This window comes from Aethalodelphis obliquidens, unplaced genomic scaffold, assembly GCF_003676395.1.
Source record: "Aethalodelphis obliquidens isolate GAN/ISIS:26980383/991018 unplaced genomic scaffold, ASM367639v1 scaffold25, whole genome shotgun sequence".
Classification (NCBI taxonomy): domain Eukaryota; kingdom Metazoa; phylum Chordata; class Mammalia; order Artiodactyla; family Delphinidae; genus Aethalodelphis; species Aethalodelphis obliquidens.
In genome coordinates this window covers 25,686,560-25,704,644 of record NW_020837969.1, presented here as the reverse complement: position 1 = coordinate 25,704,644, position 18,085 = coordinate 25,686,560, and the positions used below count along the sequence as shown (strand labels likewise).

Genomic DNA, 18,085 nt, shown 5'->3' with positions numbered 1-18,085 from the left:
ATAAACACTAATGAAACTGTGGTCAGCATAGAATAGTCCAGAAATGACCTCCGCCTAGAAGATCTTCCATACCAAAGATCAGTTAAGAGTCTAGTTCTTTAGCTTTTCCTTACTATCTCATTTTTTAATTTTTATAACTCACTAATTCTTTCTCAAATCATTGACTCTGTCAAATTTTTTTTTGCAAAGAATTAATAACTGGATGTCAAAGTGTTGCTAAGGCTTCATTATTTTTTTATGGGGTGGTAGTATCACTAGTCTACCATTAAGTACTACCATAAGTAATTAAAATAAAATTGCTATATTTGTCAGAGTAAATGAGGCAGGAGAAAGGTCCTAAGATGATGTAGTGATTTTCTCATCAATTCATTTCACCTCTTTCTCCCTAACTTAATATATCCTTTTATGTTTTTTTTTAAATAAATTTATTTATTTTACTTGTTTTTATTTTTGGCTGTGTTGGGTCTTCATTGCTGCGCACGGGATTTCTCTAGTTGCAGCGAGCGGGGGCTGCTGTTCGTTGCGGTGCGTGGGCTTCTCATTGCAGTGGCTTCTCTTGTTGCAGAGCACAGGCTGTAGGCATGTGGGCTTCAGTAGTTATGGCTCGTGGGCTCTAGAGCACAGGCTCAGTAGTTTTGGCGCACAAGATCCCACATGCCGCGGAGCACCTAAGCCTGTGCGCCACAACTACTGAGCCTGCGCTCTAGAGCCCGTGAGCCACAACTACTGAGCCCGCACGTAGAGCCTGTGCTCCGCAACAAGAGAAGCCACCGCAATGAGAAGCCCATGCACTGCAAGGAACACCCAACGCAGCCAAAAATAAATAAATAAATAAATTTATTTAAAAAAAAAGTGGCTTAGCAATCAAGGCATTTATTTCTTAAATCAGCCAGAAATCTGGGGTAGGATACCCTGTTTGTTCAGCAGTTCACCATGTCACAGAAGCATCCTTCTCCTCTGCCATTTCTGCACATGGTCATCTAACGGCTGTGGCTGCTGAAACCTCTGTGACCTCAGCTACCTGAGCACGTCCATCAACCCCCAGACTGTGTGTGATGACCTCCCTCTCCGAGCAGCCTCATTTTCTCACTCCATGTCTTGTACTTTTGTTCCCAAACACCTGCTCACTTGTTGGCACTGCAGCTTTGGAGGGCAGGTGGGGATATACTGAGCCACGAAGCAAGACATCTCACCTGTGAGGCTTCCCGCGTCAGGATGAGAGTGTATGAGGGGATTTTCATTTCTGATTTTGGGGCCCACGGTCTCTATAGGATAGGGTGTGTTTTGGGACAACTTTTATCCTTCTCTGAGTATGAACAATTACAGCATGAACTATTATCACTGTGAATTTTTTTCAAGCCGTATTAGCGGTGACTCTACTGAAGGGTTGTAGTAAATATGTTCTTATTTGAATCTTACCTACACAGGCTCACATACTGGCACACTGGCACACTCATGCACACTCAGACACTCCTACACCCCGATGTGAAACATTGCTTTCCTTTGGGAATATGGTTGATCTTTCTCCTCCTCCCAGTCCCCTCTACCCTCTGGTGGTTCTTTTATGTTTTTTTAGTGCGATAAAATTTCTTGTATCGAGCATTTATTATACGAGGAATTGGATGAAAAAATTTAAATAAAATAACAATTATAGGAAAGTATTTATGTTCTTTGCTTTATGCGTTTACTGTCTCTTTTGGACTGCCATAGGAGGGGTGCATTTTATTTGTTTATGGTATTAAACTTGGGCCTATAAAATATAATTTATTCATTATGTTACTAAGGATTCTTAATGTGGACCTAAAATCCTTGGTCAAGATTAGATTTTCTGTGTATATTAGAAAATCAAGCTGAGAGTATCCTAGACATGATTAACTTTGGAGGACAGTTCTTTCTTCCTTTCTTCCTTTCTTTCTTTTTCTTTCTTTCTTTCTTTCTTCCTTTCTTTTTCTTTCTTCCTTCCTTCCTTCCTTCCTTCCTTCCTTCCTTCCTTCCCTTCTTTCTCCCTTTCTCCCTTTCTTTCTTCCTCCCTCCCTCCCTCCCTCCCTCCTTCCTTCCTTCCTTCCTTCCTCATCGCATGGCTTGCAGGATCTTAGTTCCCCAACCAGAGATCGAACCCAGGCCCTGGCAGTAAAAGCACCAAGTCCTAACCACTGGACTGCCAGGGAATCCCCTGGAGGACAGTGCTTTATTCTGCACTGTTCTCTCTTGGGTAGAGAGAGACTCTAAGGAAAGTTTATTTTTCCAGGTCATAGCTTCCAACTAGGGTCAAAAAGTGGCTCAAAGGCTAAGTGGGATGGAATGATTTGGCAGTTCTGTATCTACCTGGTGGGTAGACTTGCTTTGGAAAAAGCAGTCAGTTGTTATTTATTTATTTATTTGGTTGCACCAGGTATTAGTTGCAGCAGGTGTGCTCCTTAGTTGTGGCTTGCCAGCTCCTTAGTTGCGGCACATGTGCTCCTTAGTTGTGGTTGGTAGGCTTTTTAGTTGCGGCATGTGTGGGATCTAGTTCCCTGACGAGGGATTGAACCCGGATCGTCTGCATTGGGAGCGTGGAGTCTTAACCACTGTGCCCCCTGGGAAGTGCCTCAGTTGTTGTCTTGATCCTTGGTTTCAGAGGATGTCATTAGCTTGGAGATAGTTTGCTGTATACGGGATTGACTTCTGTAAAATGTCCCTCCAGCCAAGCGTCTAAGGCAGATGCATGGATGGCCTGCTCTGAAGTTCTAGTTGCTAGTTCAGAGTTTAGATTTTTGTCCCACAAAGTGGAAAAATTGGGAGAATAAATATTGAAATGACTGTGTATTCTCAATGGAATAATACTACACAACTGTTAAAAAGACTAGGGCAGCCGTCTCTGCCCTGACATGGACATATCTCCATGGTAGTTTCATGGACAATGCCAGGTTCACAACCGTGTGGATAGCCTGTATTCATTTAGGTAAGCAAAATTTCCTTAATTCTAAAAAGCATTGTTCTTTTTCAAATTTAATATCTCTGAAGTCAGCATGTATTTTGCATTTCTAGCCTTCCCCTGAGCATTGGCAGTAATGTAGTTGCGATTGCCTGTGTGGGCACGAACTGGGCTGTCCTTCCGCCTGGCACGATGGGACCGCTGCAGCCCTTGGATGTTTCCATCCACAAACCAGTGAAGGGTCATTTGAGGAAAATATGAGTCAAGTTGGTGTCGGAAACCTTTCTTTGACATCTTCTGGTCACGCCAAGAAAGCATCGGCATCAAAACTTGGGAATGGGTGTCAGTGGTTTGGGAGAAAAATCTCAGAGACGATAGTGGAGCACTCTTTTAAGCAGTGCTGTATTGCTAGCAGTCTTTTTTCTTTTCTTTTTTTAAAAATAAATTAATTTTATTTATTTGTTTTTGGCCGCGTTGAATCTTCGTTGCTGTGTGCGGGCTTTCTCTAGTTGTGGCCAGCGGGGGGCTACTCGTTGTTGTGCTGTGTGAGCTTCTCATTGCAGTAGCTTCTCTTGCTGGGGAGCACAGGCTCTAGGCACGCGGACTTCAGTAGTTGTGGCACACGGGCTCAGTAGTTGTGGCTCTTGGGCTCTAGAGCGCAGGCTCAGAAGTTGTGCATGGGCTTAGTTGCTCCGCAGCAGGTGGGATCTTCCCGGACCAGGGCTCAAACCTGTGTCCCCTGCATTGGCAGGTGGATTCTTTTTTTTTTTTTTGCGGTACACGGGCCTCTCACTGTTGTGACCTCTCCCGTTGCGGAGCACAGGCTCCGGATGCGCAGGCTCAGCTGCCATGGCTCATGGGCCCAGCTGCTCTGCGGCATGTGGGATCTTCCCGGACCAGGGCACGAACCCGTGTCCCCTGCATCGGCAGGCGGACTGTCAACCACTGTGCCACCAGGGAAGCCCGGCAGGTGGATTCTTAACCACTGTGCCACCAGGGAAGTCCCCCAGAAATATTTTTCTTAATGACACTAAAAATAATGGTACATCTTATAATTTATTTTTCCTAGATTCAATTAAAGGTGACTCCCTTCCATAAAACCTCAGTGGGGATGGAAGAACAGTAGTTATGTAGGCCTGTTTTAGAATAAATCATTGAAAAGGGGTCATTTTGAGGGAATGTGCTAAAGGAAGTAATCACCCCCGGTCACCCCTCTTCCTGCCCAACTGTATTGGGTGTATTTATTCAGAGGTTTTAAATCTGAATTTGTGCGCTTGGTTTAAGGAATCAGAAAAGGTACATCAGGCCCCTGTTTAGTTCAGGGCATGAATTTCAACCTCGCAGTAACCATGCTTGGGGAGGATGATTGGCAACTTAAATTTGCATAATGGCACCTTTACACTGGTTCAAGAGGAGTCTGCTCTGGCCTTCCCTCAGCCGTGCCCCTGCATACAGGGCGAAGAGCCCACAGACCAAGTCACTTGCTCACCTGTGGCCATGGAGCCCATGCCTCTGCACTTAGGCATCACACTTCATGCACCAGGATCCCAGAATTCCCTGCCCCCAATGCCAAGGTGGAGCCCACTTCCAGATCCTACACTGGCCGCTTCTCTGGTTTATCCTCCCAAGAGCAAACTGGGCTGTCAGTATGCACCCCTGGGCTTGAAGGATGGCCAAGGGGGTGACTGCAAACGTGTGGTGTGTAAAAGAAAAATTTTGCGCCAGACACTTGTTAAAAACAGCAAGATAAATTTTATTCAAGTTTCTGTAATAGAGGAGAGAGACTTCGTATAGAACTGAGCTCAACTCCAAGTCCAGCAAAGACAGCTGGGGACCAGCAAGCAGTGAGGGGGTCAACAGAGGGAAAATTACTAAGAGGATATCAAGGGCAGGATGATTCTTGCTAAACTGGCTTAACAGGATTCTTTTTTTTTCTTTTTTTAAATTATATATATTTATTTATTTATTTTTGGCTGCGTTGGGTCTTCGTTGCTGCGTGCGGGCTTTCTCTAGTTGCGGTGAGTGGGGGTTACTCTTCGTTGCAGTGCACGGGCTTCTCATTGCGGTGACTTCTCTTGTGTGGAGCACGGGCTCTAGGTGCGTGGGCTTCAGTAGTTGTGGCACATGGGCTCAGTAGTTGTGGCTCGTGGGCTCTAGAGCGCAGGCTCAGTAGTTGTGGTGCACGAGCTCAGCTGCTCTGCAGCATGTGGGATCTTCCCGGACCTAGGCTTGAACCTGCGTCCCCTGCACTGGCAGGCGGATTCTTAACCACTGCGCCACCAGGGAAGGCCCCAGGATTCTTGCTAAAGGCAGCCGGGGGACTGAGCCGTCGAGTGTCGGGGGTGAGGAGCTTGGTCAGACGTCAAGGTGGGGCATTCTCCCTAGACCAACATAGCCGGATTCCCTGCTGAAACTGGGCTCTGCAGGCCAGGGGGGTGGCCAGCCGAGCTTGCGGCGTAGTGAGCAGAGGGCGCAGGACAGAACTTGGACTCGCAGAACGAGGTGTCTGCGTCCATGTGCGCAGGGTCCGCACGGTGTGGGACAGAGCCAGGGGTGGAAGGAATGGGGGACAGGCACACCTGCATTCTAGCGTGGAACTTGGAGGGGTCTGAGAGTTCTGAATGGAACCTGCCCTTCAGCTGCAGATTCCTTTGAGGGCCTTGAAAGGTGGGGCGGAGGTTATCTGGTGGGGACTGTTTCAGTGGTGGAGAAACCTTAGAGACAACACACCGAAGAGCTTCAGGAGGCAGCTGGACGGTGGGGACAGACAGGGTAAGACCCAGAGGAGGGAGAGCAAGTGGGTGTTTCCCCTGTGGTGTCTTGAGTGAATGGAGGGGGAAGGTTTGAGGGATTAGGTGTGGGTGAGCCAACAAGTGAGGAAGAATCCTCTCCCTCCTCTTCTCACCCCATGCCAGGCCCCAAAGAGAATCATGGTTTGTGGCAGAGAATGATGTTAATTTTGAATAGATGTTATCCACATTTGGTGTGAACCGTTGCTGTGCACATTTAAAAGCGTCGTGAATCTATATGTATGTAAAGGTAGAAGGGTAAAACATTTAGCGTCGTGTTAGATTGATTTATAGCCTTCAAATGTTCAGGCCTATGGTGGGCGGGACTCTCTTTGTACTCCTGCCTCTGGCCCTGCTCTGTTAGGAAGGGGACTACAAAGTTATTGACTGGCCCTCAGCATGGGTTCAATAAGGGGGCTTGAGAAATTTCCACACCCAGGGGTAGAATGGACAGATGCCTAGTTGAACACGTATACTTGAGAGAGGACTACATGACGCAGAATTGATTAAGCGGCAAGTAAAAGGACTCATGAACAGAGAAGATGGGAGAAGAGGGAAGAATATGGGTCTAGAAGTTAGGACTCCTGCCAAAGCCCCTCTGAATTGGCTAGAGCCAGGCTGTCTGCAGAGGTGCCTGTGTGGCATTTTTAGTTAACCCTCAGAACCTTAGAGAAAATAGATGACCTGATGGGGCTGTGTGGGTTGGTTAAGAAAAGTCACGTGAAATGGCTTTAAAAGTAGCAATGAATTATGCAAATGATAATATCATGAGGCAGCCCCTTGGCCTAGATTGTTTTTCCTCCAAAGTTTTAGATTCCTCTACCGGGGTATTTTTGTGGGATCACATTTTATGGGAAAACACCATTTTACAGTAGAGGTTCTTTTTAGAAACAGGTGACCTCTGGGGGACGTTGTGTGGGAGCATTTCTTTTTTCTGTGCCTCTTCCCAAGTGGTGTGGGTTTAAGCTGGGTAATATTTCCGTGAGTGTCTTGGGAGTGCCAAGAGTAAGTTATTCAACAGAATCAGCATTGTAGTGGGGCCAGTGATCTCTCTGGTCCTTTACCATTAGCCAGTCTGAAAACTCTGGCCCCCACCAGGGATCTTTAACTCCAGGTACATGACTCAAACTCAATTTTCTTCATAGAGTGGGGTTAATAGTATGTGTTGCCTTCTGCTTCTGCCAGTTTGTGTGGGAACCATAAAAGAAGAGTATATGCCCCTGCAGAAGAAAGGGAGCACATAAACATATCATAAAGGATGGTCACTCCTCTGCTTCTCTGCCATTTCAGATTCAGTCCCCATCGTCAGCAATCTGACATCGTTCGCCAGCATTAATTTTATTCCATTTGTGCTCCAAGTTGCAATTCCCTTTACAGTGCACATTAGTGCTTAAGATCTCTCTGTCAGCTGTTAAAGGAACGAATGAATTTGTCAGTATTCAGTAAACACAAAATAACCCAGAGAAACGAAAGTTTAAACCTGAAGTTGTTAAATGTAAGAGCCAGTGAAGATGGCTGTATAAAACTACTGAACCAATCATACGCAAGTTAGTCACATTTTTATGGATTTATCATAGTTTAACTGATTTTCATTTCGTTAAAGACCCCAGTTCCAACTCTTGTTATAGTGGGCATTGCCCTGGAGTCAGAGCTAGATAACTCAGCTGGTTCCTGAGCCACATCTGATACCTTTCAGAAACTGCTCAATATCACCAATCACATTCTAGGTCGTGATATCCTCAAAGAAGTATTTTAGGTCTGTTATGGTTCTAATTTTAGAATTCTGAAGTGTTTACCATCTGAAGCTCTAAGTTTAGGAGAGGAGCTTGCTGGGCAAAATGACATACGTTTTTTAATCTTCCTCAGGGAATTTTAGTTTGGAAGAAAAACCTGTTTTAATGTGATCGTGTGTGTGTGTGTGTGTGTGTGTGTGTGTGTGTGTGTGTGTGTGTGTGTCTTAGGGAAGTAACTAGGAAATACTTTTTAAAGTAGCAAATAATGGGAAGTGTTTCTGGAAAGTTAGGTCCCTTAAACTTTCCTCTCTATTAAAGAGGCATTCCCCCACTATTAAAGATAGTCCCACTCCTACAAACGAAAAAGAATTCAGATGTATGAGAACCTCAAGCTCTCATTTTTAAAAAAACTGTGTTTGTTTTTAGGGCACAAACATAAATAAATGTTTCTTGCTTAGATTCTGCAGGCTTTTTTTTCTACTACAGATTGCACATTTGAGGGACCTTATGCTCTTCTCTCCTTCTTCCCAACATCAAAGTTCCAGGAGTAACTTGGCTGAAAGAGCCTGGAAGCCTCGCCTCTAGTTACAATGAATGAAAAGCTCATTATAACTGGTACCAGTTTCAAGTCTCATTCCTATTACCAACACACAGACCTAGATATTGGCCCTGAAAAGGTCTCGACAGCCATTTTTAGTTCCTCTTATAATACTTCACTGATGTAGCCAAACACTGATGAAAGGCAGGCCCTCTCCATTCTCTGAAGCACTGGAGGTAGGCTTTGTGTCTTTCTGCTCTGCATTTTGGATCTTTGCCGTGGCAACCACAGGGTAAGGCAGCTTAAGAATCACCCATGTGCCAGATAACAGCGGCAGACAGCCACTTGTGTGGCCGTCTCAAGGCACCTGTGCTGGATCCCCCTGTTAATTCTAGACCCACATTAGTTTTAACCGTATTCCCTGCAGTCTCTAATCTTACACCTGGATCCCTGCCTCTGACTCCTATGGGTTGGACTCTGGTTCTTCCTGTCCCAGGCAGATGGCCTTGATTCTCTGCTCTGCCTTTGGTGGAAGCTTTATGTTCTAACTCAAATTTATGGGTTCAGTTCCCATTGTTGGCCACTTGACCAGCCTAGAACCTTTATGAGCAGCAGCTAGTTCAATGTGATAAATTGCTTTTCCTCTCAAGTTCTCTTTCATGTCTTCATGTTTGGCTATTAACCATTACTGACCATCCAGCTCTGCATGCCATTACATTTCAGGTGTGTGGATGAAATTCTTTTTTGATGCTAAAGGTCCAATGTAGCAAATGCCAAGCAAACAAATATGTGACCATTTTTAGATGTTAGTCTTTCATTCCTGATCACTGAGAAATGAAAGCCTGTTATCAAGACAGTAGTATGTACTTTCTTCAGCAGTTTCTATGGGCTCAGTATATGTCTTCCAGCATAATTTTATTTGGTTTCTTTTTAACATCTTTATTGGAGTATGATTGCTTTACAATGGTGTGTTAGTTTCTGCTTTATAACAAAGTGAATCAGTTATACATATACATATGTTCCCATATCTCCTCCCTCTTCCGTCTCCCTCCCTCCCACCCTCCCTATCCCACCCCTCTAGGTGGTCACAAAGCACCGAGCTGATCTCCCTGTGCTATGTGGCTGCTTCTCACTAGCTATCAGTTTTACGTTTGGTAGTGTATATTTGTCCTGCCACTCTCTCACTTCGTCCCAGCTTACTCTTCCCCCTCCCCGTATCCTCAAGTCCATTCTCTAGTAGGTCTGTGTCTTTATTCCCGTCTTACCCCTAGGTTCTTCATGACCTTTTTTTTTATTATTATTCTTAGATTCCATATATATGTGTTAGCATACGGTATTTATTTTTCTCTTTCTGACTTACTTCACTCTGTATGACAGACTCTAGGTCCATCCACCTCACTACAAATATCTCAATTTCATTTCTTTGCTGAGTAATACTCCATTGTATATATGTGCCACATCTTCTTTATCCATTCATCCGATGATGGGCACTCAGGTTGCTTCCATGTCCTGGCTATTGTAAATAGAGCTGCAGTGAACATTGTGGTACATGACTCTTTTTTTTTTTTTTTTTTTTTGGCAGTACGTGGGCCTCTCACTTTCGTGGCCTCTCCCGTTGCGGAGCACAGGCTCCGGACGCGCAGGCTCAGCGGCCATGGCTCACGGGCCCAGCCGCTTCACGGCATGTGGGATCTTCCCGGACCGGGGCACGAACCCATGTCCCCTGCATCGGCAGGCGAACTCTCAACCACTGCGCCACCAGGGAAGCCCACATGACTCTTTTTGAATTGTGGTTTTCTCAGGGTATATGCCCAGTAGTGGGATTGCTGGGTCATATGGTAGGTCTATTTTTCGTTTTTTAAGGAACCTCCATACTGTTCTCCAAATCTTTCTTGATTAACTGATTCCTCACTGATGTACTGTTGGCATTAAAGAGTATATATTTATTAGAGAGAGTGTGCACTGGCATTAAATAATTAATCTTTATGAATCCTACCAGAGAATATGTTTTATTATGCTGGAAGAATTTATTTGGTGTGTTTTTCCCCAGTGGATGCTAGAAGATGGATTTTTGTGTGTGTGCCATTTTCTTATATTTAAAAAATCAAATCAGAGGGCCAAAAAATCATCAGTGTCTGGAACACCTTAGAAATTCTGTATTACGTACTGTGATAATTGTCTTAATTCTTCTTTCTCAGTTATAGAAATAACTTTTTCCTGATTGGGTCTCCACGCACACAGTCAGGAAACAATGGCTTACCATATCCATCATTTCTGTCTGCACATTATCATGTTTCAGAGATTTCCCCAATTAATCTTGTGGAAGCTAGAATCACTCATAACTATAATCCTGTTATGCCTCCTTTATTTCTCGATGTGCTTGTTAATTCATGGCCATCCTGTAGCAGTCTGTAACACAGTGCTATTATCAGCTCTTAAGTCCTTAAAAGCCTCTTGTCTACCATTTTTACTAAGGTTGATTTGCTGCGCTTTGTTGAAATTGATCATTTTGGATTTGAAAAAATATTATTTTCCTGTATATTTGTTCTGGCTACTTTTGCATGATTTCACTTTTTTTCAGTTAATCAATCTGCCAAGCTGGTTGCTTTTCCCTTTTTGGCTTCCTTTCTCTCTTTTTTTTTTTTTTTTTTTGCGGTACGCCTGCCTCTCACTGTTGTGGCCTCTCCCGTTGCGGAGCACAGGCTCCGGACGTGCAGGCTCCGCGGCATGGCTCATGGGCCTAGCCGCTCCGCCGCATGTGGGATCTTCCCGGACCGGGGCACGAACCCATGTCCCCTGTATCGGCAGGCGGACTCTCAACCACTGCACCACCAGGGAAGCCCGCTTTTTCTTTTTTAAGAACTCTCTATCTCTTCATTTCTCCTTCCCTCTCTTAGGCAATGCCTCTGGAAGAAAAGCCAGGAGGCAGTGGAATAAATTCTTTAGAATCAGGATAGACACTTCTCCCATTTCCCTTTTCATAAAATGAGAGAGGGGGTCCCTTTCCTTGATGATTCTCTCCCTGAGCAGTTTCTAGGGTGAAAGCTTCATGACTGACTGCCAGGCATTTTGCAGACACCGTAATATGCTACTTATTTATAGCCTCAAACTCCTCTGTATACTAATCTTACCAGGTGGACTCAAACTTAAACCCCAGAGTTCTTTGGACACACTACATTGTCTTTTCTTCTCCTAGGTACTGACTTTAACATAGATAGCTTACCTCTGCCTCGGAAAGCCCATCACGACTGGGCCCTTTTTCACGAAGAGTCTCCGAAAAACAATTATAAGCTCTTTCACCAGCCAGTCATCACCTTGTTCAACTACACGGCCACCTTCAGCCGGCATTCCCACCTGCCACTAACTACCCAGTACCTGGAGGGCACAGAAGTCCTGAAGTCACTCCGATACCTGGTCCCCTTGCAGTCCAAAAACCACCTTCGGAAAAGCCTCGCTCCTCTGGTGTACGTACAGTCCGACTGTGACCCACCCTCAGACAGAGACAGCTACGTTCGAGAGCTGATGACGTACATCGAGGTCGATTCTTACGGCGAGTGTTTGCGAAACAAAGCTCTCCCTCAGCAATTGAACGGTCCAGCCTCTATGGACGCTGGTGACTTTTATAGGATCCTTGCCCAGTATAAGTTTATCCTTGCTTTCGAGAACGCGGTTTGCGATGACTACATCACTGAGAAGTTCTGGAGACCTCTGAAACTGGGGGTCGTCCCTGTGTATTACGGATCACCCAGCATCGCAGACTGGCTTCCAAGTAATAGAAGTGCTATCCTGGTATCAGAATTTTCTCACCCTAGAGAACTGGCAAGTTACATCAGACAGCTGGATCACGACGACAGACTGTACCAGGCCTACATAGAATGGAAGCTGAAGGGTGAGATCTCGAATCAGCGACTTCTCACTGCTCTCAGGGAACGGAAATGGGGGGTGCAGGACATCAAGCAGGACAACTACATCGACGCATTTGAGTGTATGGTGTGCACCAAGGTGTGGGATAACATTAGGCTCCAGGAAAAGGTAAGCAAATCCAGGTTTGGCAGAGAGGTGCTGGGATGGCCGTCTTGATGTTCTCTGCTGCTCTGCATTATTCTGTTGCAGCTGCCCCATCACTGGTCCTCACTTCTATCAGAGAGGCCAGGCTCTGAGGCAAGGATGACTATTTCATTTCTATTCTTTGAGGACTGTCATGAAGTTTACCAGTCCTGTCCCTCTTCCTGAAGGCCTTAAATTCTCCTTTATTGTTTCTTCTGGAGGATAATATACTGCAGGTGCTGGGCAGTAATACAAGGAAGCTGCAGGGGAAGGAGAAGGCCAAAAAATTTAAAATATGGAAAGTTCTGAATCTCATCCACATGGTCAGTCCCTTAACCTCTCCATCAAGGCTGTGGTTTATGCCGGACCCCTTATGCTCATGCCCCATGGACTGACATTTTGAAACTTATTTTCATTTCATATACACACTCAATTAACCTCTCTCTCTCTGTCTCTTTCTGTCTCTCTCGCTCTCACTTCCTGTCACTCCCTGATTGTTGCTCTTTCTGTGTGTGGTACACACACATGCTTATTAATATAAAGAGAATATTCAAATAATGTTGGAGATAACCCTTAAAAGACTTCTTTTTCTTAAATTATTAAAATTAAAGTTCTTAGTAACATCTTCAAATTCTAGATGCTCTTTTTTTAAAATTAATTAATTTATTTTTATTTTTTGGCTACATTGGGTCTTCGTTGCTGCACACGGGCTTCCTCTAGCTGCAGGGAGCAGGAGCTACTCTTCATGGCGGTGTGTGGGCTTCTCATTGTGGCGGCTTCTCTTGTTGCGGAGCACGGGCTCTAGACACGTGGGCTCAGTAGTTGTGGCACGTGGGCTCAGTAGTTGTGGCTCGCAAGCTCTAGAGTGCAGGCTTGGTAGTTGTGGCGCACGGGCTTAGTTGCTCCGCGGCATGTGGGATCTTCCCGGACCAGGGCTTGAATCCGTGTCCCCTGCATTGGCAGGCGGTTTCTTAACCACTGCACCGCCAGGGAAGCCCTCTAGATGCTCTTAATGTTTATTTGCTTACTTTATTATTTATGACAGGAATGGTTCCACTTTATAGAGAAGCGAATTCATTAAAATGAAACTTGTTGAAAGAAAAAGATTACTTTCAACTATCTTTGAAATCTAAAAAAAAATGAGATGGCCCTACTTGGCAGTCACCCATCATTTCCTTGACTCCCATATACACATAACATTTTATCTAAATTCTCTGAAGGCAGACAATTGTTAAATATTTAAATGTTTATTTTAGCTAGCATAGAAATTTCAGGCCAAACATAAACCTAAATAGTGTGTGGAATTATTTTAATGTATTGAATACATACTGTATGAGGCTTTCGTGCGCTAAATATGTATATGCTTAGACAAATTTAAAATATGTGAAACATTATTTTCCTAATTTTAATAATGATGAGAATTTAAATTATTTTATCTGGTTTCTTATAACAAAGTTTTATTCATAAAATCTTTATTTTAAGCTGAGCGTCTTGGTCAGCAACAGGAACACTAAATATTACATCATTCTTCTCAGGGAATGCATCCTGATTTCCAGTGACTTCCTTTATGACCTAATTTATAGGGCCACCTTACAGCAAAAACCAAAAGACACACACACACACACACACACATGCCACTGCAAAAAACACATGAGAAAGTAGAGACCACATTAATTGCCCACACTATACCAATGATTGACTCTGAAAATATATCAAGGCAGAAAACAACTTCTGAGGATGAAGGTTTGCCTGGGCTCATTTTCACGATCCTTTTCCATGTTGGAGATTATATTCACAGAAAACTGAAAGAAGCACACAAACCCTAACTGCTCCTGCATCTCACAGAAACCCTGTTGGGGTGATTACTGGGGACTGGAAAAGAGGGTATAGTGACATTGGGGAATAGCTTTTTCAAAGATATAGGAGGATACATACATTCGTGCATTTCCCACGGAACCAGCTCTCTGGTTGTGGTATTTCAGAGTGCCGGAAGGTGGTGTAGTTGAATGCCCTTCTCTCTGGAGTCTTTGAGGAGAAACAGAGTAAGCTGTCCTCCAGCATGCTCTCATTCCTCCCAGAGAGGTGGTCAGTGGAGGTGACTGGAAGGCTTTGCTTGCATTTCAGAGAACTTGGTACAATTCTCAAACACAAATGTGCTCATTATTGAAAAGCAGAACAAAACATACCATGAACGTAAATTAAAGGGTATTAGGCCAGCTGTTTTCATTTGTGTTTATAAGATTTGTTACAGCTTATATATATGGTATGCCTTAAAGTAAGCTATGTAAATGTTTCTCTTTCAGACAAATAAAAGCTGAAAGAAATAATTTGATCTCCTCAACTCGATTATTTTTTATCTTACAATTGATAGTAGTTTAAATCATGGTATTTAGATGTACAAAACACTATTAGAATATTCAATGCATTTCCCCTTCCTCTATTCTGCTTCCTCCTGTCATAAACGTACAAACCTAGTATATTAGTTATCTACTGCTGTTTAAACAGTAGTGCCACAAACTTAGCGGCTTAAAACAACAAACTTTTGTTATTTCACAGTCTCTGTGGGTTAGGATTCTGGTCATGGCTTACCTGGGTTCTCTGGAAGGCTGCAATCAAAGTGTCAGTCAGGGCTGGGTTCTCATCTAGAGGCTTAACTGGGGACAGGTCTGCTTTCAAACTCACATGCTTGTTGGCAGATTTAGTTTCTTGAGGTTGTAGGACTGAGGGCTTCAGTTTCCTGCTGGCTGTAGGCTGTAGGTTGCCCTCAGCTCCTAGAGGCCACCCACAGTTCCCTGTCCTGTGCTTCCCCCACATGGCTGCTTGCTTCCTTAAAGCCAGCAAGGGAGGGGGAGATGCCAAGACCAGTACTACAGTCTCATGAGTGTAACCACATACATGTAATCACATACATCCTCTCACCTTTGTCATATTCTATTGGCTAGAGGCAAGTGACAACACCCACAGTCGAGGGGAGGGGATAACATAAGGGCATGAATACCAGGAGGTGTGGATATCATGGGGCCATCTTGAATCTGTTCCTCACACCTAGCGAATCTGAGTGGGCTTATTCTCGGTGTCGTTTGCTTGATTTATGTAGGGGAAAGTCTTTCAGTATTGAAGAGACCAACCCAGGAGTTAATGTTAGTTAAAGAACATTTATTGATACATTATCCTGTCCTCAAAGAGGCTATAATAGGGGAGACAACATGGAGTAACCAGGAATATAACTTTACAGAATTGGGATAAACTTAAAACAATTAGCTTTACTGAGGTATAATTGATGTACAATAAACTGCGTATATTTAAAGTTTACAGTTGGATTAGTTATTACATGTGCAAACGCCTGTGAAACCATCACTTCAGTCAAGATGACAGACATTTCTATTCTCCCCTAAACGTTTCCTCATGTCTGTTTGTAATCTATCCCTTTTCCACCCGCTTCTTCAGGCAACCACTCATCTGCTTTTTGTCACTTTTGACAAAGAAGCCAAGGCAGTTTTCTAGAATTTTGTATAAATGGAATCATGTAGTGTGTATTCTTTTGGGTCTGGCTTCTTTCATCCTGCATGATAATGTTGACGTTTATCCACAATTCTGTGTGTATCAAGAGTCCATTTCTCTATATTGCTGAAGTTTGGATATACCAAAATTTGCTTATCCACACGCCTGTTTCCAGTTTTTGGCTGTTACAAATAAAGCTGCTGTGAACATTCACGTACAGATCTTTGTATGGATATATGCTTTCACTTCTCTTCCGTAAATACCTACGAGTGGATTGGCTAGGTCATATGGTAGATGTACGTTTAACATTTTGAGAAACGACTAATTTATCTTCTAGAGTTTCTCCATCTTACATTCCTGCCAGCATTGTATGAGAGTTCATTCATTAACAGTTGGTGTGTGGTCATTCTTCTAATTTTTGCCTTTCTATTGGGTGTATAGTGTATCTCACTGTGGTTTAATTTACATTTTCTTAATAACTAATGATGTTGAATATCTTTTAATGGCTTATTTGCTGTCAATATCTTCTTTTGTGATATATCTCTTTAAGTCTTTTACTCATTTTTTAAAAACTGGGTTGTTTGACTTGTTATTCTTGACTTGTAAGAATTCTTTATATACTGTGAACACAAGTCATTTGTCAATTATAAAATTAACAAATGTTTTCTTCCAGTCTGTGGGTTGTCTTTTCATTTTTTTAATAGTGTCTACAGAAATGTAGAGTTTTTAATTTTGATGAGTCCAGCTCATAAATTTTTTCTTTTATAGCTTGTGCTTTTTGTAGCTTGTTTAAAAAAATCTTTGTCTAACCCAGGGTCTCTAAGATTTGCTTCTGTTTCTTCTAGAAGTTTTGTTGTTTTAACTTTTACATTTAGGTCTGTGATCCACTTAGAGTTAATTTTTGTGTTGTGGTATAATGTAAGAGTTGAGGTCTGTTTATTTGGATATCCAGTTGTATCAGCCTCATTTTCTGGAAAGATTATTCTTTCCTGATTGAATTACCTTGGCTTCTTTTTAAAAAAATCAATTGGCCATATATGCATGGGTCAGTTTCTGTGCTGATCAGTATATCTATATTTGAGTACTGTTGCTTTATAATAAGTCTTGAAATGAGGTAGTGTTAATCTTCCAACTTTGTTCTTTTTCAAAATTATTTTCACTATTTTCGGTCTTTTGCTTTTCCACATAAATTTTAGATTCATTTTATCAGTTTCTACAGAAATGCTTGATGGGATTTTCATTGGGATTTTGTTGAATCCATATGTCAATTTGGGGAGAATTGACAACAATATAGAGACATTTAATCAATAAGCATGATATATCTGTTCATTTATTTAGGTCTTCTTTAATTTCTTTAAACAGTACGTTTTCAACTGTAATCTCTTCAAATATTTTCTCAGACACTTTCTTTTTCTCTTCTTCTTCAGGGACCCCTATAATTCGAATGTTGGTGCATTTTAGTGTTGTCCCAGAGCTCTCTGAGACTGTCTTCAATTCTTTTCATTCTTTTTTCTTTATTCTGCTCCTTGGCAGTTATTTCCACCTTTTTATCTTCCAGCTCACTTATCCGTTCTTCTGCCTCATTTATCCTGTTATTGATTCCTCTAGAGTGTTTTTAATTTCAGTTATTGGGTTGTTCATCACTGTTTGTTTGCTCTTTAGTTCTTCTAGATCCTTGTGAAATGTTTCTTGTATTTTCTCCATTCTGTTTCTGAGATTTTGGATCATCTTTACTATCATTACTCTGATTTCTTTTTCAGGTAGGTGGCCTATTTCGTCTTCATTTATTTGGTCTTTTAGGTTTTTACCTTGCTTCTTCGTCTGTAACATATTTTTTTGTTGTATCTTTTTTTTTTTTTTTTTTTTTATGGATGGGGCTGTATTCCTGTCTTGCTGGTTGTTTGGCCTGAGGCGTCCAGCACTGGAGTTTGCAGGCAGTTGGATAGAGCCAGGTCTTGGTGCTGATATGAGCACCTCCGGGAGGCCTCACTCTGATTAATATTCCCTGGGGTCTGAGGTTCTCTGTTAGTCCAGTGGTTTGGACTCAGAGCTCCTACCACAGGAGCTCGGGCCTGACCTCCAGCATGGGAACCAAGATCTTGCAAGCTGCATGGCACAGTCAAAAGCAGTATAATTTACAAAGAATAAAAAACAAAATAAAATTTAAAAGATAAAAAATATATTAGGAATAATAAGAATATAATTTAAACAACTGCAACAAGGTAAAACAAAACCACAACAGAAAAAAGAAAAAAGGGGGGGGGAACAAGCCTAAAGGAGCAGAACGATAACAAAGTATAAAGAATAAAATAAAATTAGAAAAATAAAAGATTTATTAGAAAACATAAAAATATAAATGAATCAACAGCAAGGTAAAACAGAACCCCAATCTAAAAGAGGAAAAAAGAAAAAAAAAGCCTTGGCTATGGGGGGTGGAGTTTAGGCAGGGGTGGAAGTTAGGTAGGGGCGGGACCTAGTCTGGGGTGGTGACATTTGAGCCTGGGCGGGGCAACGTTCAAGCATAGGGTGGGGCCCCTGCCTAGGACCTGTGCGGAAGGGGAGA

At 42.9% G+C, this 18,085-nt stretch overlaps 1 protein-coding gene across 7 annotated transcripts in view; it reads left to right on the top strand.

The window, feature by feature from the left end:
* Positions 1–18,085, top strand: part of POFUT3 (protein O-fucosyltransferase 3) — a 97,209-nt gene that overhangs the window by 64,866 nt on the left and 14,258 nt on the right. For all 7 annotated transcript variants that reach the window (XM_027122811.1, XM_027122810.1, XM_027122808.1 and 4 more), the window contains one exon: positions 11,171–12,006. In XM_027122811.1, the coding sequence (XP_026978612.1) occupies positions 11,171–12,006 (836 nt within the window). The remainder of the gene's footprint in view (positions 1–11,170; positions 12,007–18,085) is intronic.